The following is a 27,634-nucleotide window of genomic DNA, read 5'->3' as shown; positions in this document are numbered from 1 at the left end:
ACATCAGAAGAAAGCAGGAGTGGCAATTCTTATATCAGATCAATTAGATTTTAAGCCAAAGACTATAATAAGAGATGAGGAAGGACACTATATCATACTCAAAGGGTCTGTCCAACAAGAAGATTTAATATTTTAAATATCTATGCCCCCAACGTGGGAGCAGCCAACTATATAAACCAATTAATAACAAAATCAAAGAAACACATCAACAATAATACAATAATAGTAGGGGACTTTAACACTCCCCTCACTGAAATGGACAGATCATCCAAGCAAAAGATCAGCAAGGAAATAAAGGCCTTAAACGACACACTGGACCAGATGGACATCACAGATATATTCAGAACATTTCATCCCAAAGCAACAGAATACACATTCTTCTCTAGTGCACATGGAACATTCTCCAGAATAGATCACATCCTCGGTCCTAAATCAGGACTCCATTGCTATCAAAAGATTGGGATCATTCCCTGCATATTTTCAGACCACAATGCTCTAAAGCTAGAACTCAACCACAAAAGGAAGTTTGAAATGAACCCAAATACATGGAGACTAAACAGCATCCTTCTAAAGAATGAATGGGTCAACCAGGAAATTAAAGAAGAATTGAAAAAAATCATGGAAACAAATGACAATGAAAATACAACGGTTCAAAATCTGTGGGACACAACAAAGGCAGTCCTGAGAGGAAAATATATAGCGGTACAAGCCTTTCTCAAGAAACAAGAAAGGTCTCAGGTACACAACCTAACCCTACACCTAAAGGAGCTGGAGAAAGAACAAGAAAGAAACCCTAAGCCAAGCAGGAGAAGAGAAATCATAAAGATCAGAGCAGAAATCAATGAAATAGAAACCAAAAAGACAAGAGAGCAAATCAACGAAACGGGGAGCTGGTTCTTTGAAAGAATTAATAAAATTGATAAACCCCTGGCCTGACTTATCAAAAAGAAAAGAGAAAGGACCCAAATAAATAAAATCATGAATGAAAGAGGAGAGATCACAACTAACACCAAAGAAATACAAACTATTATAACAACATACTATGAGCAACTCTACGCCAACAAATTTGACAATCTGGAAGAAATGGATGCATTCCTAGAAATATATAAACTACCACAACTGAACCAGGAAGAAGTAGAAAGCCTGAACAGACCCATAACCAGTAAGGAGATTGAAACAGTCATTAAAAATCTCCAAACAAACAAAAGCCCAGGGCCAGACGGCTTCCCGGGGGAATTCTACCAAAAATTTAAAGAAGAACTAATTCCTATTCTCCTGAAACTGTTCCAAAAAATAGAAATGGAAGGAAAACTTCCAAACTCATTTTATGAGGCCAGCATCACCTTGACCCAAAACCAGACAAGGATCCCATCAAAAAAGAGAGCTATAGACCAATATCCTTGATGAACACAGATGCGAAAATTCTCACCAAAATACTAGCCAATAGGATTCAACAGTACATTAAAAGGATTATTCACCACAACCAAGTGGGATTTATTCCAGGACTGCAAGGTTGGTTCAACATCCGCAAATCAGTCAATGTGATACAACACATCAATAAAAGAAAGGAAAAGAACCATATGATACTCTCAATAGATGCTGAAAAAGCATTTGACAAAGTACAGCATCCCTTCCTGATCAAAACTCTTCAAAGTGTAGGGACAGAGGGCACATACCTCAATATCATCAAAGCCATCTATGAAAAACCCACCGCAAATACCATTCTCAATGGAGAAAAACTGAAAGCTTTTCCGCTAAGGTCAGGAACACGGCAGGGATGTCCATTATCACCACTGCTATTCAACATAGTACTAGAGGTCCTAGCCTCAGCAATCAGACAACAAAAGGAAATTAAAGGCATCCAAATCGGCAAAGAAGAAGTCAAATTATCACTCTTCGCAGATGATATGATACTATATGTGGAAAACCCAAAAGACTCCACTCCAAAACTGCTAGAACTTATACAGGGATTCAGTAAAGTGTCAGGATATAAAATCAATGCACAGAAATCAGTTGCATTTCTCTACACCAACAGCAAGACAGAAGAAAGAGATATTAAGGAGTCAATCCCATTTACAATTGCATCCAAAACCATAAGATACCTAGGAATAAACCTAACCAAAGAGACACAGAATCTATACTCAGAAAACTATAAAGTACTCATGAAAGAAATTGAGGAAGACACAAAGAAATGGAAAAATGTTCCATGCTCCTGGATTGGAAGAATAAATATTGTGAAAATGTCTATGCTACCTAAAGCAATCTACACATTTAATGCAATTCCTATCAAAGTACCATCCATCTTTTTCAAAGATATGGAACAAATAATGCTAAAATTTATATGGAACCAGAAAAGACCTCGAATAGCCAAAGGGATATTGAAAAAAAAAAGCCAACGTTGGTGGCATCACAATTCCGGACTTCAAGCTCTATTACAAAGCTGTCATCATCAAGACAGCATGGTACTGGCACAAAAACAGACACATAGATCAATGGAACAGAATAGAGAGCCCAGAAATAGACCCTCAACTCTACAGTCAACTAATCTTCGACAAAGCAGGAAAGAATGTCCAATGGAAAAAAGACAGCCTCTTCAATAAATGGTGCTGGGAAAATTGGACAGCCACATGCAGAAAAATGAAATTGGACCATTTCCTTACACCACACATAAAAATAGACTCAAAATGGATGAAGGACCTCAATGTACAAAAGGAATCCATCAAAATCCTTGAGGAGAACACAGGCAGCAACCTCTTCGACCTCAGTCGCAGCAACATCTTCCTAGGAACAACGCCAAAGGCAAGGGAAGCAAGGGAAAAAATGAACTATTGGGATTTCATCAAGATCAAAAGCTTTTGCACAGCAAAGGAAACAGTTAACAAAATCAAAAGACAACTGACAGAATGGGAGAAGATATTTGCAAACGACATATCAGATAAAGGACTAGTGTCCAGAATCTATAAAGAACTTAGCAAACTCAACACCCAAAGAACAAATAATCCAATCAAGAAATGGGCAGAGGACATGAACAGACATTTCTGCAAAGAAGACATCCAGATGGCCAACAGACACATGAAAAAGTGCTCCATATCACTCGGCATCAGGGAAATACAAATCAAAACCACAATGAGATATCACCTCACACCAGTCAGAATGGCTAAAATAAACAAGTCAGGAAATGACAGGTGCTGGCGAGGATGCGGAGAAAGGGGAACCCTCCTCCACTGTTGGTGGGAATGCAAGCTGGTGCAGCCACTCTGGAAAACAGCATGGAGGTTCCTCAAAATGTTGAAAATAGAACTGCCCTATGACCCAGCAATTGCACTATTGGGTATTTACCCTAAAGATACAAATGTAGTGATCCAAAGGGGCACGTGCACCCGAATGTTTATAGCAGCAATGTCCACAGTATCCAAACTATGGAAAGAACCTAGATGTCCATCAACAGATGAATGGATCAAGAAGATGTGGTATATATACACAATGGAATACTACGCAGCTATCAAAAGAAATGAAATCTTGCCATTTGCGACAACATGGATGGAACTAGAGCGTATCATGCTTAGCGAAATAAGTCAAGCAGAGAAAGACAACTATCATATGATCTCCCTGATATGAGGAAGTGGTGATGCAACATGGGGGCTTAAGTGGGTAGGAGAAGAATAAATGAAACAAGATGGGATTGGGAGGGAGACAAACCATAAGTGACTCTTAATCTCACAAAACAAACTGAGGGCTGCTGGGGGGAGGGGGTTTGGGAGAAGGGGGTGGAATTATGGACATTGGGGAGGGTATGTGCTTTGGTGAGTGCTGTGAAGTGTGTAAACCTGGCGATTCACAGACCTGTACCCCTGGGGATAAAAATATATGTTTATAAAAAATAAAAAATTAAAAAAAAAAAACACAACGAGGCGCAGGAATCAAAGAGGGCTTGCAAACCAGCAACCCAGACTGTTGGTGAGTTGAGAAAAGCGTCCTCCATTCTGGGTTCTTAGGCAGGATCTGTGTCCAGTCCAGCCAGGGAGTGGGAGGAGTACCAGCCTGATGGGGAATCTGGTTAAGGCAGAGAAGGGCGAGGACGTGCATTATCTAGGGTATGGTTAAAGCAAAGCATTCCTGCACCTTGGAGGGAAAGAAGGTATGTATTCCTGTGTCTGCCACACAACCCTGGGGTTCTGGGAGTTCTAACCCCAGGTTTGCAAGAGAAAATCCCAGCCCAGGGCAGAGGTGGAAAGAGTAAACTAATGGCCGAGACTTTGGCTTCTCAGCATCCAGAAATGACAGTGTGCCGCTCCCTGAGAGAGTGAGCAGAGAGTTGAGGCAGTGAGGGACAAAGGACCTTGCTGGCTGCCACATCTGGGGGATGGGTAGGGAGAATGACAGAGGAGGAAGTGCCCACCTGTGGGGCAACCTGCCTCAGCCTGCGGGGAGTGGGCCAGAAAGATCTGCAACTCCCCACTCAAAGTGTGGGTGAGGGGCCTATCTGTCATTTTTTTCTTCTTTTTTTCTCTGTAGGTAAGGGATCTGGGGGAATGCATGCAGTGCTCAAGCTTTGCTTGTCCTACAGCCAGCTGGACTAACTTACCTGTAGGCAGAGGGCTGTGTATTTCACGGCAATGGGAAAATCCCCTTATTTCCCCACAGGGGTGCACAGAGCGAGTTTCTCAAGAGTAGGGGCCATGTCTCATTTTCCTAAGTGCCCTCAGCACCCGGGACGTGGGAAAGTGATTTGTTGAAAGAAAGACCGGGAGGAAGGGAAGGGAAGGAAAGGAAAGGAAGCGTGATGAATCCATCCACTTCCTGCACCTCAGAGTAAAGGGGCAAAAAATGTATAAAGCTGTATAGTCTGAGACAAGCATGCGTGAAAGAGCTTAATTCTGAAACATGCATAAAGCAGGTTGTTAGCATGCAGTTGAGTATGAGGGAAGGGGAGCTCAGACCACCAGAGCCCGAGGATAGAAAATGCAGAAGGAGCCTCAGAATGGTCCCAGGGACCCTCTTCCACTGTTGGTGGGAATGCAAGTTGGTGCAGCCTCTTTGGAGAACAGTGTGGAGATTTCTCAAGAAATTAAAAATAGAACTTCCCTATAACCCTGCCATTGCACTCCTGGGTATTTACCCCAAAGATACAGATGTAGTGAAAAGAAGGGCCATCTGTACCCCAGTGTTTATAGCAGCAATGGCCACGGTCACCAAACTATGGAAAGAACCAAGATGCCCTTCAATGGACGAATGGATAAGGAAGATGTGGTGCATATACACTATGGAGTATTATGCCTCCATCAGAAAGGACGAATACCCAAATTTTGTAGCAACATGGACAGGACTGGAAGAGATTATGCTGAGTGAAATAAGTCAAGCAGAGAGAGTCAATTATCATATGGTTTCACTTATTTGTGGTGCATACCAAATATCATGGAGGACCAGGGGTGTTAGAGAGGAGAAGGGAGTTGTCGTAAATTGGAAGGGGAGGTGAATCATGAGAGACTATGGATTCTGAAAAACATTCTGAGGGGTTTGAAGTGGCGGGGGGGTGGGAGGTTGGGGTACCAGGTGGTGGGTATTATAGAGGGCACAGATTGCATGGAGCACTGGGTGTGGTGAAAAAATAATGAATACTGTTTTTTCTGAAAATAAATAAATAAATTAAAAAAAAAAAAAAAAACCTACAGCCATGGGTGCCTGGGTGGCTCAGTGGGTTAAGCCGCTGCCTTCGGCTCAGGTCATGATCTCAGGGTCCTGGGATCAAGCCCAACATTGGGTTCTCTGCTTAGCAGGGAGCCTGCTTCCTCCTCTCTCTCTCTCTCTCTCTCTCTCTCTCTGCCTGCCTCTCTGCCTACTTGTAATCTCTGTCTGTCAAATAAAAATAAATAAAATCTTTAAAAAAAAAAAAAAACCTACAGCCAACATCACACTTAATGGTGATAAATTTTTCTGCGAAGATCCAGAAAAAGATAATAGTGTCCCTTATCACCACTCCTTTCAGTGGAATTGGGAGTCCTAGCTAATGCAGTAAGACAATGAGAGGAAATAAAAGGTATACTGATTGGAAAGAAAAATTAAGAATGTCCTTATTTGCAGGTGACATGATCATCTATGTAGAAAATTCAGAAGAATCAACAAAAAACTCCTGGAACTAGGAGTTGGATACAACTGGAACTAACTTGGATACAAGTTAAATATATAAAGGTAAAGATACAGGTAAATATATATCAGCAATGAACTGGGGATTTTTTCCTTTTTTTATTATTGTGTTCAACTAGCCAACATAGAGAACATCATTAGTTTTTTATTAAGGGGAATTTTAAATTAAAAACATAATATTGTTTATGTTAGAAACCATGAAAATGAAATGCCTAGATACAAATCTAACCAAATATATACAAGATCTATATGAGAAAAACTATAAACTCTGATGACAGAAATCAAAAGAATTACATAAATGGAGAGATATCCCATGTTCATGGAAAGAAGGATTCAATATTGTCAAGGTGCCAATTCTTACATCTTTTTTTTAAGATTTTATTTATTTATTTGACAGAGAGAGATCACAAGTAGGCAGAGAGGCAGGCAGAGAGAGAGAGAGGGAAGCAGGCTCCCTGCTGAGCAGACAGCCCGATGCAGGACTCGATCTCAGGACCTGAGCCGAAGGCAGTGGCTTAATCCACTGAGCCACCCAGGCGACCCCCAATTCTTACATCTTGATCTATAGACTCATTGTAATTTCAGTCAAGATCCCAGCAATTTATTCTGTGGATATTGACAAAATGATTCTAAAGTCTATTTGGAGAGGCAAAGACCCAGAATATCCACACGCAAACAAATAAATCTATACACAGAACTTAAATCCCTTAAGAAAACAAATTCAAAATGTGTAATAAACTTAAATGTAAAATGCAAAACTATAGAGGTCCTAAATATAATACAGGAGAAAATCTAGAAGAACTTGTGTTTGGTGATTACTTTTTAATGCAACTCCAATGTACAAGCAACAAAAGGGAGAAGTGGTATACTGATCTCATTAAAAATAAACATTTCTGCTCTGTAAAAGATACTATCAAGAGCATGAGACAACAAGCCACAGACTGAGAGAAAATATGTCCAAAAGGCGTATCTTACAAAGGACTGTTACCCAAAATACACAATTCTTCAAACTCAACAATAAGACCAAAAAAAAAAACCTGAATAAAAAATGGATAAGAAACATGAATAGACATCTCATGAAAGATGATATACAAATGGCAAATAAGCACATGAAGTAGTGCATGGCATATGTGAAAGAGAATTAAAGAGGGCAGGTGATACAATGAGCACTGGGTGTTACAATGAATTAATGAATCATTGAATATTATATCAAACCAAATGATGTACTATACTTGGCTAATTTAATTTAAATGAAAAAATAATTAAAAAGAGAAATTGCAAATTAAAATAGTGAGATACATCTACAAACCTATCAGAATGGCCAAAATTTAAAACACCAACATAGTACTAGAAGTTCTAGCCTCATTTTTCAGACAACAGAAAGAAATAAAAAAATTCAAATTTGCAAAGAAGAACTAAAACATATTCATCAGGGATATTGGTGTGAGATTCTCCTTTTCAATGGGTTCTTTGCCTGGGTGGGGATTGGGTAACGCTGGCTTCATAGAAAGAGTCTGGAAGTTTTCCTTCATGAAAAAAATGTTCAACACCATTAGTCATCAGGGAAATTCAAATCAAAACCACACTGAGATACCACCTTATACCAGTTAGAATAGCTGAAATTAACAAGACAAGAAACAACAAGAGCTGGAGAGGATGTGGAGAAAGGGAAACCCCCTTACACTATTGGTGGGAATGCAAGTTGGTGCAACCACTTTGGAAAACAGTGTGGAGATTCCTTAAGAAATTAAATATAGAGCTACCATATGACCCTATAATTACACTACTGGGTATTTACCCCAAAGACACAGATGTAGTCAAAAGAAGGGCCATCTGGGGGCGCCTGGGTGGCTCAGTGGGTTAAGCCGCTGCCTTCGGCTCAGGTCATGATCTCAGGGTCCTGGGATCGAGTCCCACATCGGGCTCTCTACTCAGCAGGGAGCCTGCTTCCCTTCCTCTCTCTGCCTGCCTCTCTGTCTACTTGTGATTTCTCTCTGTCAAATAAATAAATAAAATCTTAAAAAAAAAAAAAAAAAAAAGAAGGGCCATCTGTACGCCAGTGATCACAGCAGCAATGGCCAGTCACCAAACTGTGGAAAAAACCAAGATGCCCTTCAACAGATGAGTGGATAAAGAAGATATGGTCCATATATACAAAGGAATATTACACCTCCATCAGAAAGGATGAATACCCAACTTTTGTATCAACATGGACGGGACTGGAAGAGATTATGCTGAGTGAAATAAGTCAAGCAGAGAAAGTCAATTATCATATGGTTTCACTTACTTGTGAGCACAGAAAATAACATGGAGGAGAAGGAAAGGAAAAGTGAACTGGGAGAAATGGAAGGGGGAGACGAACCATAAGAGTACTGTGGATGCTGAGAAACAAACTGAGGGTTTGGGAAGGGAGGGGGTTGGGGGATGGGTGATCCGGGTGGTGGGTATTAAAGAAGGGCACATATTGCATGGAGCACTGGGTGTGGGGTGTAAACAATGAATCTTGGAACACAGAAAAAAGAAAATAAAATTTTTTAAAAATTGGAAGGGGAGGTGAACCATGAGAGACTATGGACTCTGAAAAACAATCTGAGGAGTTTGAAGCGGCGGGGGGTGGGAGGCTGGGGGAACCAGGTGGTGGGTATTAGAGAGGGCACGGATTGAATGGAGCCCTGGGTGTGGTACAAAAACAAGGAATACTGTTATGCTGAAAATAAAAATTTAAAAAAAGTAAAAAAAAAATTTTTTTAAGTGACAAAATCATAAAACACCTAAGAACAACAACAACAAAAAAGAAATAAAATGGAGGAGTATAGAGGGAGGGAGGGGAAAATATAACAAGATTAAGTCAGAAAGGGAGATAAACCATAAAAGAGTCTTAACTAGAGGAAACACCTGAGGGTTGTTGGAAGAGAAGGGGTGGAAATGTCCAATATAATGAGCATTGGATGTTATACACAACTGATGAGTCTGCTTTTGAAACTAATAATACACTATATGTTAATTAATTGAATGTAAATAAAATTTTAAAAAATAAAGAAATAGTGGCTGAGACTTCCCAAATCTAGGGAGAGATTTAGACATCAAAGTTCATGAAGCTCTTAGGTCCCCAGACACATTCAACTCAAACAGATATTCTCCAAGACACATCAATAGCAAAACTTTTAAAAATCAGTGACAAGCAACTAATGAATCATTGAATATACATCAAAAATTAATGATGTACTTACTATATGTTGGCTAATTGAACTTAATAAAAAAAATCAATGACAAGGATTAAAATCATTATGAGAAAGGGACCTTATCACTTATAAGGGAAGCTCCCATAAGGCTATCATTGGAATTTTTAGCACAAACCTTACATGTCAAGAGACAATGGAATGACATATTCAAAGTGATAAAAGGAAAACACTGCCAGTCAAGAAAACTTAACTTTAGAAATGAGAGAGAGATAAAGACCTTCCCAAACAAATGCTGAGGGAGTTCATCACTACACTTGCTTTACAAGAAATTGCTAAAGGGAGCTCAGTTTAACCCAAAGAAAGGACCCTAACTGTAAAAAGGAAAATGACTGAATCAGTCATTTTGAAACTTCTTACAAAGAAAATTGTAGGTCCAGAATTGGCTTAATTCTATCAAACACCTAAAGAACCTATCCCTTCACAAATGCTTCCAAAACAAAGAAGAGGAGGTAACAGCAGCTGACTCATTCATTGAGGCACTCCCCCTCCTTCCCCTTCCTAACTTCTTCCCCCTCCCTCTCTTTCAGAGCTTAGAAGGCTATCTTACTTGGAACGTTGTACTTCTGGAGACAGTAGGCAAGCTCCATAGGTTGCACTGCTTTCTGCCGGCTGTCCTGCATCTTCTCCAGTAGTAAAAGCAACTGGAAGGGGACACTTCTCCTCTGCTCTTCTGTTCCCCTTGGTACTGTTATCCTGCCAAATAAGAACATCCATGAACCTCCTTATCCCACAGTTCCCAGTGCTAGATGCATACTGGAATCACTTGGGGGAACTTCCAAAACTCTCTATGCCCAGGCCACTTGGGAGACTAATAAAATCAGAATTTTTTTTAGTTAGAATTTCTGATGGTGGGGCCCAGTTATCAGAATTTTTGTTTCCCAGATGATATAAATGTATACAAGGTTAAGAAGCACCAAATTAGCTAACTGGCTATGGAGAGTATCTTTTCAAGGCGGGGATAAGACAACTCTTGCCTTACCCCTCTCCCCACTCTGCCCAATAATCGCACTTAAATGAAGGGCAGATGAAGAGAGTCCTGGGTCCACATCAAGGTGGCAATACAGCAAAATGTCCAGGCTGAAGTACTCCAAAGTGAAAAGGCAAATACCAATTTAGGTCCTGGCAAAAGGACATGAAGGAATGTCAGGGTTTTTTTTTTTTAAATAACCTATTTAATTATAGGTATCTCTCACTGCCCAAGCCAATAGAAGGAGGAGCACAACTAGTCCTGGGAACACAACTAGATAACTATCAAGTAGACCTGAAGACAGAACAAACTCCACAACTAAAGGGAAAGAAGAGGCCATATCAAAGAATGTAGAAAATGCAGAGATGTTGTTTAGGGGAGAAAAAGACTGCAGGTGCTGCAGAGGGAAGGGAATCATGGTCATGGAGATAGGGGAGAAAAAGGAGTACACAGGAGAACACACAAGGAGAACATTTCCCCAAAGCCATTGGTTTAGAAAATGATAGGGGTAAAATTTCATGAGTTCTTGCAATCAGCATCTGGAACCACAGCCAGAGATCAGAGGGCCAGAGCCAAGATCAGAGGGTTTGACTGGGATAGAGCCTAGAGGTCACTAGAGGTCATGGAGAGAAGGCAGGAAACAACCTGAGGGGCAGACAGCATGGAAACAGGGATTTAAAGCATGCCTGGGGCACACAGTGGGGAGATTATTTGCTCCTCTCAGAGCACATCCCTGAGAGGAAGCATGTACAGGGACATCATTCAGGAATAAAAGAGACAGGTGGCACCATTTCCCTCCCCCACCCTTCAGCATGAACACAGAGCCACCTGTGGGAAGCAGGTGTACCAACACTGGCTGCCTAACTTACCTACACCAAGACCCATACTTCTGAGCTCCAGTAAAACAACCCTTCTCAGTCATGTTTCCCTAAGTCCCAGAGTGGTGAGTCCCTCCTCCAGAAGACCAGCACAAACCCCTGTGCATAGCACACTTCCCAACCAGAAAGTCCTGCAGGACCTCAGTTGTGGAGGAGGTGGTGACAGGTCTCATTTCACAAGCAAACCAGGGCACACCTAGTTAAAACTCACCACCTAGTTAAAATTCAGGCCAGAGATAAAACACTGATCACAGCAGGCAAGGAGAGCTTCTTTAAATGACTGACCTAAAGGATAAGGCAACCAAAACAACAACAGAGCATATACAGCATACACAGGAGACACTCCCTGAAGCAGCAGGCCCTGGACATTATAGGACCTCTCTTTATTAGGTCATTACTTTCAGGAAGAGGAGACAAAACTGACTTTTCTAACACAGAGAAGCAGGCAGAGACTTAGACACAACAGGAAGACACAGGAATTTATCCCAAATGAAAGAATAAGGTAAGGCCATAGCTAGAGATCTGAATGAAACAGATACAAGTAACATGCCTGAGGGAAAATTTAAAGCAATGATCATAAGGATACTCACTGGGCTTGAGAAAAGAATGAAAGACATCAGTGAGACCCTTATCACAGAGATAAAAGAGTTAAAGAAAAAAACAAAGATGAAGAGTGCAATAAATGAAATTAGAAACCTGCCTGACGCAATGAATAGCAGACTGGAAGAACCAGAGGAATGATTTAATGACTTAGAAAACAAAGTAATGGAAAGCAATGAAGCTGAACAGAAGAAAAAAAAAAGAATTATGTAACATGAGCATAGATTTACAGAACTCAGGAACTGAGTTATTAAGTGTAATAACATTTGTTTTATAGGAGTCCCAGAAGAAGAGGGAGAACAGGGGACAGAAAATTTATTTAAGAATAAAATTGCTGAAAGAGTTTCTAGGACAAACAAAAGCTAAAAGAATATGTGAACATTAAACCAGCCCTACAAGAATTATCAAAGGGTATCCCTTCAATGAACAGAGAGCCCAAAAGTAACAAAAACCGGAAAGGAACAGAGACAATCTACACGAACAGCAACTATACAGGTAATACAATGGCACTCACTTCATATCTTCATATCTTTCAATAATTACTCAGAATATAAATGGACTAAATGCTCCAATCAAAATACAGGGTATCAGGAAGGATAAAAACACGAGACCCATCAATAAGCTGCTTACAAGACACTCACTTTAGGCCCCAAAACACCTCTAGATTGAAAGTGAAGGAGTGGAGGGGCGCCTGGGTGGCTCAGTGGGTTAAAGCCTCTGCCTTCGGCTCAGGTCATGATCCCAGGATCCTTAGATCGAGTCCCACATCGGGCTCTCAGCTCAGCAGGGAGCCTGCTTCCTCCTCTCTCTCTGCCTTACTTGTGGTCTCTGTCAAATAAATAAATAAAATCTTTAAAAAAAAAAAAAAAGAAAGAAAGTGAAGGAGTGGAGAAAAATCTATCATGCCGATGGACACCCAAACAAAGCTGGAGTAGCCATCCTTATATCAGACAAACTATTTTAAACCAAAGACTGTAATAAGAGATGAAGAAAGACAGTGTATCATAATAAAATATCAACCTCAATGGAGAAAACCTGAGAGCTTTTCCCTAAGGTCATGAACAGGACAGAGACAGAACACTCTCACCACTGCTGTTCAACATAGTACCAGAAGTCCTAGCCTCAGCAATCAGGCAACAAAAAGAAATAAAAGGCACCCAAATAGGAAAAAACAGTCAAACACTCACACCTCACAGCTGACATGACACTCTATGTGGAAAACCCAAAAGACTCCACCAAAACACTGTAAAATACAGGAACTCAAAATACAGGAACTCAGCAAAGTGGCAAGATATAAAAATCAATGCATAAAAATCAGTTGCATTTCTATACACTAACAAGGAGGCAGAAGAAAGAGGAATGAAGGAACCAATCACCTTTACAATTGCACCAATAACCATAAGGTCTCAAGGAATAAGCCTAACCAAAGAGGTGTGCATATGTGTGTGATATAATGGAATATTATTTTGCCATAAAAAAGAATGAATTCTTGCCAATTGCAACAACACAGATAGAGGAAGCAACAATATGCTAAATGAAAATAAGTCAGTCAGAGAAAGACAAATGCCATATGATTGCTCTAATTTATGGAATTTTTTAAAAATGAGCATGGGGTAAAAAGAAAGAGAGGTCAACTAAGAAGCAGACTCTTAACTACAGAGAACAAAATGCTGGTTACTAGAACGGAGGTGGGAAGGGGGATGGGTGCAATATATGACGCGGATTAAGGAAGGCACTTGTGGTGGGCACCAAGTGATGTAGGGAAGTGTTGAATCACTATAATGAACCCCTGAAACTAATATTACATGGTGTGTTAACTAATTGGCATTTAAATTAAAAACTTAGGGGCACCTGTGTGGCTCAGTGGGTTAAAGCCTCTGCCTTCAGCTCACTCAGGTCATGATCCCGGGGTCCTGGGATCAAGCCCTGCATTGGGCTCTCTGCTCAGCAGGGAGCCTTCTTCCTCCTCTCTCTCTGCCTGCCTCTCTGCCTATCTGTGATCTCTGTCTGTCAAATAAATAAATAAATAACATTTTTCTAATTGATTAATTAATTAAAAACTTTTAAATATCTAGTGGCAAGAAAAAAACTTACTAAAAATAATTTAATCAAGTAATAATAAACATTTTTTAAAAAGAATGTGTGATGAAGTATGTACATGTATGAATATATATACACACATATATACACTGTGTGTGTGTGTGTTCTGTTTGAGAGAAATCAATGGAGAGATGCAGGGGCCTACTTGTTGATTTATTCCTTCACTGATATTTCTGATATTGAACTAGTCCCAACACTGTTTTAACCAAATCAGTGGCTGTCAATCCTGGCTGTAGTTTCAAATCACCTGGGGAGTCTTTAAAAGCACCAGTGCCCATATGTGGAATTTAAGAAACAAAACAGGGGCATCACGTTGCCTGATTTCAAGCTTTATTACAAAGCTGTGATCACCAAGACAGCATGGTACTGGCACAAAAACAGATACACAGGCCAGTGGAATAGAGTAGAGAGTCTAGATATGGACCCGCAACTCTATGATCAAATAATCTTTGACAATAAATGGTGCTGGGAAAATTGGACAGCTATGTATAGAAGAATGAAAATCGACCATTCTCTTACACCGTGCACAGTAATGAACTTGAAATGGATAAAAGACCTCAACATGAGGCAGGATTCTATCAAAATCCTACAGGAGAACATAGGCAGTAACCTCTTTGACATCGGACACAGCAACTTCTTTCAAGACACGTCTCCAAAGGCAAAAGAAACAAAAGCGAAAATGAACTTTTGGGACTTAAACAAGATAAAAATCTTTTGCACAGCAAAGGAAACAGTCAACAAAACAAAGAGGCAACCAATGGAATGGGAGAAGATACTCACAAATGGCACTACAGACAAAGGGCTGATATCCAAGATCTATAAAGAAATTCTCAAACTCAACACCCTAAAAACAGATAAACATATCAAAAATGGGCAGAAGACATGAACAGATACTTCTCTAAAGAATATATACAAATGGCTAACAGACACATGAAAAAATGTTCATCATCATTAGCCATCAGGGAGACTCAAATCAAAACCACATTGAGATAGCACCTTAGACCAGTTAGAATGGCCAAAATTAACAAGACAAGAAACAAGTGTTGGCAAAGATGTGGAGAAAGGGGAACCCTCTTACAGTATTGGTGGAATGCAAGTTGGTGTAGCCACTGTGGAAAATAGTGTGGAGATTTTTTTAAGAAAGTGAAAATAGAACTACCATATGACCCTGCAATTGCACTACCGGGTATTTACCCAAAGACACAGATGCAGTGAAAAGAAGGGCCATATGTACCCCAATGTTCATAGCAGCAATGGCCACAATCACCAAACTGTAGAAAGAACCAAGATGCCCTTCAACAGATGAATGGATGAGATGTGATTCATATATACAATGGAATATTACACCTCCATCAGAAAAAATGAACATTCAACTTTTGTATCAACATGGGTGGGACTGGAGGAGATTATGCTGAGTGAAATAAGTCAGGCAGAGAAACCAATTATCATATGGTTTCACTTACTTGTGGAACATAAGGAATAACACGGACAACATTAGGAGAAGAATAGGAAGAGTGAATTGGGGGAAATCGCAGGGGGAGATGAACCAGAAGAGACTGTGGACCCTGAGAAACAAACTGAGGGTTTTGGAAGGGAGGTGGGTGGCGGGATGAGTGAGTCTTGTGGTGGGTTTTAAGGAGGGAAGATATTTCATGGAGCACTGGGTGTGGTCCATAAACAATGAATCTTGGAACACTGAAAAAATAAAATGTAAAAAACTATAATAATGGCTAAAAGACACATGAAAAAATGTTCATCATCACTAGCCATCAGGGAGATTCAAATCAAAACCACATTGAGATACTGCCTTACACCAGTTAGAATGACCAAAATTAACAAGACAGTAAACAACATGTGTTGGAGAGGATGTGGACAAAGGGGAACCCTCTTACACTATTGGTGGGAATGCAAGTTGGTGCAGCCACTTTGGAAACCAGCGTGGAGATTCCTTAAGAAATTAAAAATAGAGCTTCCCTATGACCCTGCAATTGCACTACAGGGTATTTACCCCAAAGACACAGACGTAGTGAAAAGAAGGGCCATCTGTACCCCAATGTTCATAGCAGCAATGGCCATAGTCACCAAACTGTGGAAAGAACCAAGGTGCCTGTCAACAGACGAGTGTATAAAGATGTGGTGCATTTATATTATGGAGTATTATGCCTCCATCAGAAAGGATGAATACCCAACTTTTGTGTCAACATGGACAGGACTGGAAGAGATTATGCTGAGTGAAATAAGTCAAGCAGAGAAAGTCAATTATCATATGGTTTCACTTATTTGTGCAGCATAAGGAATAACACGGAGGACATGGGAAGATGGAGAGAAGGGAGTTGGGGGAAATTGGAGGGGGAGATGAACCATGAGAGACCTGTGGACTCTGAGGAACTAACTGAGGGTTTTGGAGGGGAGAAGGGTGGGAGATAGCATGAGCCTGGTGGTGGGTATTGTTGAGGGCACATATTGCATGGAGCACTGGATGTAGTGCACAAACAATGAATTCTGGAACACTGAAAAGAAATTTAAAAAATAATAAGTAATTTAAATTAAAAAACAATAATAATAAAAAATAAAAATAAATTTAAAAAATAAAATAAACAAAACAGGTGAACATAGGGGGGAGGAAAGGAAAAATAAAATAAGAAAAATTGGAGAGGGAGAAAAACCATAAGAGACTCTTAACTGTAGGAAACAAACAGGCTTGTTGGAGGGGAGGTGGGTGAGGGGATTGGATAATTGGGTGATGGGCATTAAAGGGGGCACTTGATGAAGTGAGCACTAGGTATTATATGCAACTGATGAACTACGAAATTCTACCTCTGAAACTAGTAATAAACTACATGTTAATTAAATGAATTTTAAATTTAAAAACAAGACAAAAAATTAATTAATTAAAGTAAAAAATAGAAGTACTAATACCTGAACCCCATCCTAGACCAACCAAAACCAAATATCTGGTGGTGGAAATAGGTATTCATATTTCTTTTTAAACTTCTTAGGTGGTTACAGAGTGTAGTCTAGATTGTTTAGAACAAGATCTTTTCTCTGGCAACCATTCAAAGAAGATTTTTTAAAGTATAAGTCACTGTGAGAAATTGAACATATGAAAATGTAGAATAATATACATGTTGTCTTACCTCTTCAATATCTTGGTGAAGCCCACATTCATAATTAATACCTGAATCAGGGAGTTAAGACAGCATGTCTGGCCAATGTTGTGTAAACCAACCAGGCCTATACAGGGAAGAGAAAAAAAAGATACTGAGGACAAGGGAAAGCTAAGGGACTTAACAAAAATCAGATGGTTTTCTAAGATCTACTAAGGTCATGAAATCCTGCAAAATACTCTCAGAGGTACAAAGACTTCACAAAAGAGCTTGCAAACAAACTGGAGAGGAGAGATAAAAGCATGCGATTCTGAGTCTTGGAAGCTTGACTACCTTATGTTCTCCTAAAAACAGACCTGGAGAGCTTGTTTGGAGGTTCTAGAAGGGGAGCACAGTGACTTGTGTACCCATGACAGAAGAACAGCCCTCCTGTATCAGGGAAAGCTGTCCTCTTTGGACTGAGCATGCAGCTTCAGGAGGGATGCATGTGGAGTGGTGAGGGAGGAAGGGGACACCTGCTTTGACAGTCAGATCAGCCAAATCAACCCTGGAAATCAATGAGGTGACAGATCTCACAGCCAGATCACTCTCACATCCAACAGTAAAACTTTTAATAATTCATTAGGAAAAGAGAGTTGTCACAAGAAACACTATTATAATTGACTTTCTCTGCTCGACTTATTTCATGCAGCATAATCTTCTCCAGTCCCGTCCATGTTGATAGAAAAGTTGGGCATTCATCCTTTTTGAAGCCTGAGTAATATTCTTATTAGGCATCTTAGCTCTTTCCACAGTTTGGTGATTGTGGACATTGCTACTATAAACATTAGTGTACATATGGCCCTTCTTTTCACTTCATCTGTATCTTTGGAGTAAATACCCATAGTGCAATTGCAGGGTCATAAGGTAGCTCTATTTTTTTTTTAAAGATTTTATTTATTTATTTGACAGAGAGAAATCACAAGTAGGTAGAGAGGCAGGCAGAGAGAGAGAGGAGGAAGCAGGCTCCCTGCCGAGCAGAGAGCCCGATGCGGGACTCGATCCCAGGACCCTGAGATCATGACCTGAGCCGAAGGCAGCGGCTTAACCACTGAGCCACCCAGGCGCCCAGGTAGCTCTATTTTTAATTTTTGAGGAATCTCCACACTGTTTTCCACAGTGGCTACACCAACTTGCATTCCCACCAGCAGTGTGGGACATAAGAAATTACATAGACGACATTAGGAAAAGAAAAGGAAAAGTGAATTGGGGGAAATCGGAGGGGGAGACAAACCATGAGAGACTGGGGACTCTGAGAAACAAACAGTATTTTAGAGGGGAGGAGGTAGGGGGATGGGTGAGCCCGGTGGTGGGTATTAAGGAGTTCATGTATTGCATGGAGCACTGGGTGTGGTTCATAAAAATGAACCTTGGAACACTAAAAAAATAAAATAAAATTTAAAAAAAGAAACAGTATTATGCAATGTTAAATGAGTAGTACAAGCAATCGTTGTAAGAGCAAAGACAAAGAAAGAAACATTACAAAAAGCATAACTGGGGACGCCTGGGTGGCTCAGTTGGTTAAGCAGCTGCCTTCGGCTCAGGTCATGATCCCAGGGTCCTGGGATCGAGTCCCACATCGGGCTCCTTGCTCGGCAGGGAGCCTGCTTCTCCCTCTGCCTCTGCCTGCCTCTCTGTCTGCCTGTGCTCGCGCATTCTCTCTCCCTCTGTCTCTGACAAATAAATAAAATCTTTAAAAAAAAAAAAAAAAAACATAACTGGGAGCATTTGAGTTCTTCCCATTCAAGCTGCTCCCTACAGAGTTGAGTCAGAATGGGCATCTATGGAGCTCATAGATAAAAGTAATTTCCTAGCTAGTCTATTTCAGACTCCAGTGGAAAGGCTGAAAGAAATCGGGGGGAAAAAAGCTCTGGGGGAAATTCACTAATCTAAGTTCACTTCCAGAGGCCAGATGCCAAAAGGAACTTATGAAGATGTGAGAAAACCAAAAGACAGCATTTCTTTGATGTACTAGGAACCAACCTCTCTTTTCCCAACTCAACTTGGACACAGCTGACAGCACAAGGTGAGTAATTTAAGAGGGAGGGAATACCAATAATCTCAGAGTTCCTGAGGAAGTAGTTTTGAGTGTGTGATTAAGATGAAAAAAATCCAGGGACAGCAAGTAATCACAGATTTTGGCTCCTGAATCAGCAGAAAGAAGCACCTTGCCTCTAGATATCCTAGCACACAGATGTAACAGTAAAGGCAAGAACTAATGCTGGCTGCTGTTATATGCCAAACTATAACTCAAAGCACTTTCTGCAGATTATCTCACTTACCCCTCCCAACAACCCTATGTGCTCAGTACTATGATTATTCCCATTTTACAGATGCAGAAATGGAGGCATAAGAAATCAGGAGTCTTGGGAAGCCTGGGTGGCTCAGTTGGTTAAGCAGTGGCCTTCAGCTCGGGTCTTGATCCCAGGGTCCTGGGATCGAGTCCCACATCGGGCTCCTTGCTTGGCAGGGAGCCTGCTTCTCCCTCTGCCTCTGCCTGCCTCTCTGTCTGCCTGTGCTCGCTTGCTCTCTCTCCCTCTGTCTCTGACAAATAAATAAATAAAATCTTTAAAAATAAAAAAAGAAATCAGGAGTCTTTAACCACAAAGATCTACTACTTCAGAGTAGAGTGGGTGAGCAAAGCATTTCTATGCAATCGAAAAGAGAAAAATGTGAGGAATCTAATGACCATGGGGCGAGTCCCAGGCACTGAGGCGCTCCTTTAACTGCTCCTTCTTCCTCTTCATGTTGTTCTCTTCCTTCTTCTCAATGGGTTCTGCTGAGAAATGCTGAGTCTCAGCCAGGATGCACTGGCAAATTTCCTCAGACACTCCAGCACCTGACTCATTAGCGATCACTCCAAAATCCCCAGGCCACTGGCTGCCCAGCCTGTCTTCAGGACTGCACACTTCCGGGAAGAGCTCACATAAGTCAGCATTGGTGGGAGTTCTGTGAAAACACACCAGAAGTAGATAAGGATAAGGGAAGAGGGAAAGCATATTCACGTGATCAGTTCTAATTCCAAAGAGACAAGTCAGATGTGGATGGAACTCTAGTGTATTATGCTAAGTGAAATAAGTCAGAGAAGGACAAATACTGTATGATCTCACTCATATGTGGAATTTAAGAAAGAAAGTAGATGAACATATGGGAAGGGAGAAAAGAGAAAAAGGAGAGAGGAAAACAAGCTATAAGTGACTCTTAAGGGAAGAGAACAAACTGAGGGTTGATGGAGGGAGATTTGGGGGAGATGGGCTAGATGGGTGATGGGTGTTAAAGAAGGCACTTATTTGCAATGACATGGATGGAACTAGAGAGTATTATGATAACTAAAATAAGTCAGAGAAAGACAAATACCATATGTTTTCACTTATATGTAAAATTTAAGAAACAAAACAGATGAACAAAAGGGAAGGAAAAATAAAATAAGATAGAAACAGAGAGAGGGGGGTGCTTGGGTGGCTCAGTCAGTTGGGCATCTGCCTTCAGCTCAGGTCATGATCCCAAAGTCCTGAGATCAGACCCCACATCTGGCTTCCTACTCAGCCTGCTTCTTCCTCTCCCACTGCAGCTCCCCCTGATTTTTCTCTCTCTGCCAAATAACTAAATAAAATCTTAAATTTAAAAAAAAAAAAAAGAGAGAGAGGCAAACCTTAAGAGAATCTTAGCTATAGGAAACAAACAGGGTTGATGGAGGGGGTGTGGATGGGATGATGGGGTAACTGGGTGATGGACATTAAGAAGGGCACTTGATGTAATGAGCACTGGGTGTTATACGCAACTGATGAATCACCACATTCTACCCCGAACTAATAATACACTATATGTTAACTAAATGGAATTTAAATTAAAATTTTAGAAAGAGAGGGAAGGAGGGAGAGAGGAAAAAGGGCTGATTTGTGATGAGCACTGGGTTATATGTAAGTAAAAAAAATCACTGAATTCTACTCCAAAAACCAATACTGCACTGTCTGGTTTTTTTGAAACAGAGTGAGAGAGAGACCACAAGAGTGGGGTGAGGGGTAGAGGGAGAAGCAGGCCCCCCACGAGGAGGGAGCCTGATGCAGGGCTCAATCTCGGGACTCTGGGATCATGACCTGAGCTGAAGGCAGACACTTAACCAACTGAGTCACTGAGATGCCCCTACTGCACTCTATGTTAACTAACAAAATTTAAAAAAACAACAACAAAAAACCAGACAAGTCTTAGAAAGAAATGTTTGACTTATAAAGCTCTAGGGCTAGAAATGACAACTAGGCTAGACTCTCCTTACCTTTGTCTCACATGTTTCCAATTTCTTCTTCAGAACAGACTACCATATAACTCTTTCCCACAGGTTCTCTACTCTGGCAAATAGCACAACATGCACCAAGGGGGTCCAGATCAGAAACCTGGGTGTCTCCTTTCTCCTCACTCCCTGGCCCAAACAATCATTGAGGACTGTCAACTCCACCATCTAAAGTTGCATAACAAGCACTCTCCTTGTTATCCGTACCCTTGACTTCCTTGGAAGCCTGTCCTGACTCCTCACATGAAGCCTACATGTTGTCTGTGTGTCCATATACCTTGTACTCAGAGCTAATCAGATAATTGGTTCACTATATTCTATTGTGGGGAATAGCTATCTCTCCACTTGTACTGGACAGTGATGCATCACTCACACTCTTCCTGCAGGACCAACATGATTTCTTAGGCTGAGGGGAACACAGCTTGACAGCTCCCCACTCAGTCCCTGTCCAATAATCTACCCTTGAAAAGAAGTTTATCCCTATACAATGAGTGGACAATAGCAGGTATAAAATCTAACCACCTTGCCTCAAGATGAAATAGCTTTGAAGGGTCAGCCAGCCCCAGAGTTCCCCTTAAGAGCAGCTGAGGCCTCTGCTGCAACTATTTGGCAGCCCTTCCCTCTGTCTTTCCCTCCTTTGCTCACATCTCCCAGATGTTGTTCCCAAGGGTACTCCCCAGTAATCTCCTGCATACCCATCTCAGAGTTTCAGTATCTGACCTGAGACCCTAAACTGTGAGCATCTGGGAGGCAGGAAGTATGTATCTTCAACTGTTTCCTTTACACTTAGCACAGAGTTTTGTGGGCATTCAGTAAATAACCACTGAATGAATGAATGAACACAAAAAAGAATAAGGACTTGTATGGAACAAAGAAATGTTTTCAAATACTAAAAAGGCTATCATGTGGAAGTGATATAATTAGACTTACTTAGATTTCTTGTCTTTGGGGCATGAGGATGGAGGAGGTCAAACTACCTAAAATGTGAAAACTACTAAGAAATAGATTTAATTTCAAAATAAAGAAAGTCAACTCCAGCAGCAGTAATTTGTCAGTAAGCAGAAGCTGGGCTAGCCCTTGAAAGAGAGAGTGCAGACAGGAATTGAAGGGTGGGTGGAGTGTGAGATCTCTTGTTTGCCTCCCAAACCTGAAGCCTCTGATTATTTCTAGTTATTCATTTTAATTCAAGTGGAAGCATTCAAATATGTCCCACTGAATTATGTATTCTGGAGAATTACCATGGCAGCTGGAAAGAGAAATCACTGGTGTTCTTAGAGAAAACAGTTCCCTTGTACATACACAAATGCCCACCAAGAAAAGAAATATATGTATTTTTTAAGATTTTCATTATAATTTTAAGGTTGTTTTTCTCAAATAATGCTAACTTATGAAGGATATTTGTAAAATGTAGAAATACAAAATGAAGAAAACATTAATCACTCATTGTCCCAGGACCTCAGGATAACCACTACTTGGTATATAACAATCTTTTTTCCTATAAATAAACAAATAAACAAACAAACATTTATTTATGTGAGTGTGTGTGTGTGTGTGTGTGTGTGTGTGTGTTGAGAGAGAGAGAGCGGGAGAGGAATAGGAGAGGAAGAGGGAATCCCCAAGCAAGCTCCACAGTTAATGCCAAGTTCCATTCAGCGCTCAGTCTCACCATCCTGAGATCATGACCTGAGCCAAAATCAAGAACCAAATACTTAACCAACTGAGCCACCCAGGTGTCCTCTTTCCTAAATATTTTTGACATGGCTTATATTTTACTGTTTTTCTCATTTCACATTGTAACATAACTTTTCCCAAGCTCTTTATAAATACCTTTTGATGACTAATGTAGCAATAAAACATTGTGGAATATTCTGGTTATTTTTCAATTTTTTACAATTATAGCAAATACACTATAGTGAACATTTTTAGGCATAAAACTTTTCTCTACCTATTTGATGTCCCTCATGCAAACTAAAGTCTATGGACACATCAAAACTTAGCTATAAATGAGATCATATTAACCACAAAAAGCAAATCCCCCTACTCTTTTACTTTCTCCTGACAACACAGATTTCAGCCACCTGTAAATGCTCCCAAGCATATTTAAGACTCTCAGGAGGAGACTCTTACGTGTTTTGGAACAGGTGACAATTATTGTACACTGCCACTACCACTCCAGAGAATCCATGGAGTACCGCAAGGCAATGCAATGTAAAACAATTAATGAATTAAGGTTCCCTCCTCTTTCCAAGTAGGGGCTTGATGTGGAAATGGGATACATGTCCAGCTCCTCCAACTGCCTTGTGCCCTTTGATTTCACTGAACTCTTTCCGAAAGGGCTTATACTTCTGCCTACAGCTGCTCTCTGTCCAGGGTTCCGTGCCCAGGTCCGTGCCCAAGTCTAAGCTGGGAAATATAAAATATATTGTCTTCTCTATGTCTCCCTTCTCTCCACTCAGAGGCACTTATGAAAGGTTTCCTCAGTTGTTTCCTTGACTCCATGCCAGTAACTCTGCAGCCCTCCAATTTATTTGACCATTAGAAACAACCAGCTGTTAAAGAAAGAAAGTAAGAAAGAAAGAAAAAAGAAAGGAAAGGAAAGGAAAGGAAAGGAAAAAAAAAAAAAGAAAAGAAAAGAAACAACCAGATATTAAATCAAACTTTAAAATAGATTCTTAGAGGGCGCCTGGGTGGCTCGGTGGGTTAAGCCGCTGCCTTCGGCTCAGGTCATGATCTCAGGGTCCTGGGATCGAGTCCCGCATCGGGCTGTCTGCTCAGCAGGGAGCCTGCTTCCCTCTCTCTCTCTCTCTCTCTGCCTGCCTCTCCATCTACTTGTGATTTCTGTCAAATAAATAAATAAAATCTTTAAAAATAAATAAATAAATAAAAATAAAAAATAAAAATAAATAAATAAATAAAATAGATTCTTAGAAATGTAATTACAATGGGGTAATTGGGGGCGCCTGGGTGGCTCAGTGGGTTAAGCCTCTGCCTTCCGCTCGGGTCATGATCCCAGGGGCCTGGGATCGAGTCCCGCATTGGGCTCTCTGCTCAGCAGGGAGCCTGCTTCTCCTCATCTCTCCCTCTGTCTGTCTCTCTGCCTATTTGTGATCTCTCTCTCTGTCAAATAAATAAATAAAATTTAAAAAAAAAAAAACAATGGGGTAATTGGGTGATGGGCATTAAGGAGGTCACAGGATGTGATGAGCACTGGGTGTTAATACACAACTGATGGATTATTGAATGCTACATCTGAAACTAATGATGTAGTTAATAAGACAACCAAATAGACAGAAGAATGGGTACATAAGCTGTAATAAATTTATACAAATGAAATAATATTCATCAGTTGCATTTGAAGGAACTATAGTATGGGGACTCTAAGAAACATAATGTTGAGTCAAAATATATTCAAACTCAGGGAAAATAGAATATTATGTTGCTTAGGCATCAGTATATATGTGTGTAATAAAACTTTTTAAATAAATAAATAGTGAAACCACAAGGATCAAGTAATGACTGACCTCTGGTGCCGAGGCAGAAGGATGAAACAAGTGAAGACTGTGTTATTGTGTTATTGCTAGCAACAGTCTAGTTTGGGGATGAAGAGGTTTCCTAAGGGCTTTGTTATTAATTAATTAAGTAATTAATTGGGACTTGGGGTCAAGGCTAATGGTCTGAGGAAGATGTGGTCTAACATATGCCAGAAAGAATCATTCACTCTGCAGAGATCTCGTGCCACAGCTGCCGCAGTTAAGGCAGAACTAACACGAAATCTGAATTTATGACAAGTCACTTTGTCTATTTTCCCCAACAACACTCAGTTTTAACTAACTATGATGAGGAGTCCTTAAAGAGAGATGCACTGGGGTGCCTAGGTGGCTCAGTTGGTTAAATGTCCGCCTTCAGCTCAGATTATGGTACCAGGGTCCTGGGATCAAGTCCCACATTGGGCTCCTTGCTCAGTAGAAAACCTGCTTCTCCTTCTGCCCATTCTGCCTGCCACTGTGCCTACTTGTGCTCTGTCAAATAAATAAAATCTTTTAAAAAAATGATTTAAGGAGGGCACATAATGGATGGATCTCTGGGTGTGGTGCATAAGCAATGAATCTTGGAACACTGAAAAAAAGAAGATAAAATTTTAAAAATGATTTATAGGAATTTAAAAATAAGTAAATAAATTCTTAAAGATTATTTTCTTCAGTATTATGGATGCTGGTATACCAATTCTATAAAGCATAGAAGTGATACATTCTTAACTTTATTAGTTGAAATTATTTTTTAATTTAATAAATAGCTGTAAGGGACACCTGGGTGGCTCAGTTGGTTGGGCGGCTGCCTTCAGCTCAGGTCATGATCTCAGCATCCTGGGATCAAGTCCTGCATCGGGCTGTCTGCTCAGCAGGGAGCCTGCTTCCCCCTCCCTCTGCCTGCCTCTCTGCCTACTTGTAATCTCTGTCTATCAAATAAATTAAATAAATAAAAAATTTAAAAATTGTTTTAAAAAGATACCTCATCCACTATTTAGCACATTTATTCTCTTTATGTATTAATTTTCAATTTCTTTTTTTAAGATTTTAAAATAATAGTTTTATACATAAAAGTATGGCCCAAACTATCCATTATTGCAACATTTAACTTATGCACTAAAAATTATGCTCTTATATTTCAACATAAAAGTATATGAGATTTTCTACCCTCAATCATGTGTGTAGTATTTGCCACTGCATATACTCAGATATTAACAGCTAATCCATGTGACCTCCCTTTTGTCACACTTATTACACATCGTTGTAACCAATGCAATCACCTGATCATGCACAAGTCCAAGGACTCCAGAAATGCTACTTAAGTGGTGTTTTGTTAATTGAACTTTCAAGCACTGGGGCCAGAATTGAAGCCAAGGAGTAGTTGTTGGCTGAATAATGACACTGAAGCCACACTTTCAGGCTTTTCTACTTCATCTGAAAAATTTAAGTCTTCATATAAGTTAGAATTCCTCTGGATACAGTGCCACTTTCATTGAATGTCCTGGCCATAGGCACGAGTGAATGATATTTCCATGTTTTAGGTTTTTCATATTATGTCTTTTATTTTATGCTGTTTAATATGTGTTCATTTTTATTTACTTGGTACACTGCTTGGTAGTTTTTTTTCAGCTCATTTTTACCTGGATATTCTTTACATATTCCGCAGGGGGGGACAGTGCCTACATACCCAAACTTGGTCTGGCTATTTAATTTTTTCCATTAGAAGACACTACAATATGAGATTTGTGACAACACATCTCCACGTGTATATATATATATATTTAATTGATTGACTGATTTGACAGAGGGGGAGGGAGAGAGCACGCACGCACAAGCAGGCAGAGCTGTGGGAAAAGGGAGAGGGAGAAGCAGGCTCCAAGTTGAGCAGAGAGACTGACGTGGGACTCAATCCCAGGACCCTGGTATCATGACCTGAGCCAAAGGCAGATGCTTAACTGACTAAGCAACCCAGGCACCCCCATTTTTTTTATTTTTGATACACCTTTCCATTTCATATCAGAATCAGCTACATCTTTCCAATAGTACTGCTGCACTTTAATACTTATTATTAAGAACTGTATTTAAATTTTAGTTATTTATTCCCAATGCCACGGTCTTTCAAGAAAAAGATCCTATCTATAAATTCTTCACATCTTGTGAAGATGAATTAAAAGCACAATGTCAACTTTATAACCTAGAATTATCATGAGGTGAAAAATCCCAAATATATATACTAAAAAGTCAATAATAAATCATCCCTCAATCCAAGTATGATAAAGAATATTTTAAAATCTGAAAAAAGAAGAAAAGTTTAAAGACTAATGGGATACCCATAAACAGTTTGTTCTCACTAGTCAAACTTCAAAAATCATATACTACACAAACTGAATCAAGCACACAGCACTTTTAGTGTTTAGTCTACTTATGAAAGCTAAAAACTGTTATCCAAATGATTGCTTTAGATTGTCACTCAATTTGATAGTTGGAAATGAAACTTTTAAGAATTGTCCAAACTTTGAATCTTAGAGACAACATTGTTCTGGAAAATATTCTGCTAAAAATAATTTTCCTGAATTATATTCTGTTGGCCACAAAAGGCACAAAATATTGATATTTTAAATGTGCCATTTCTATATCATGTACATTAGGTATCTATTTGAACAGGCAGAAACAACCAGAGTCTTTAAAATTCAAGAGCATGGTGGATATTGAATTCAGCCAGGATTCTCTCCTTGAAAATCT

At 40.1% G+C, this 27,634-nt stretch overlaps 1 protein-coding gene across 9 annotated transcripts in view; it reads right to left on the bottom strand.

The window, feature by feature from the left end:
* Window positions 1-27,634, bottom strand: part of USP18 (ubiquitin specific peptidase 18) — a 60,733-nt gene that overhangs the window by 27,887 nt on the left and 5,212 nt on the right. For 7 of the 9 annotated variants that reach the window (XM_082738179.1, XM_082738180.1, XM_082738181.1 and 4 more), the window contains exons 2-4: window positions 19,767-20,026; window positions 17,069-17,165; window positions 9,934-10,079 (exon numbers count right to left, since the gene is read on the bottom strand). In XM_082738179.1, coding sequence (XP_082594305.1) covers window positions 9,934-10,079; window positions 17,069-17,165; window positions 19,767-20,026 — 503 coding nt within the window. The remainder of the gene's footprint in view (window positions 1-9,933; window positions 10,080-17,068; window positions 17,166-19,766; window positions 20,027-27,634) is intronic. The other 2 variants (XM_082738186.1, XM_082738187.1) reach the window with 1 other exon arrangement.

This window comes from Mustela nivalis (genome assembly GCF_964662115.1).
Source record: "Mustela nivalis genome assembly, chromosome: 7".
Classification (NCBI taxonomy): domain Eukaryota; kingdom Metazoa; phylum Chordata; class Mammalia; order Carnivora; family Mustelidae; genus Mustela; species Mustela nivalis.
This window is presented reverse-complemented; position numbering and strand designations above follow the sequence as displayed.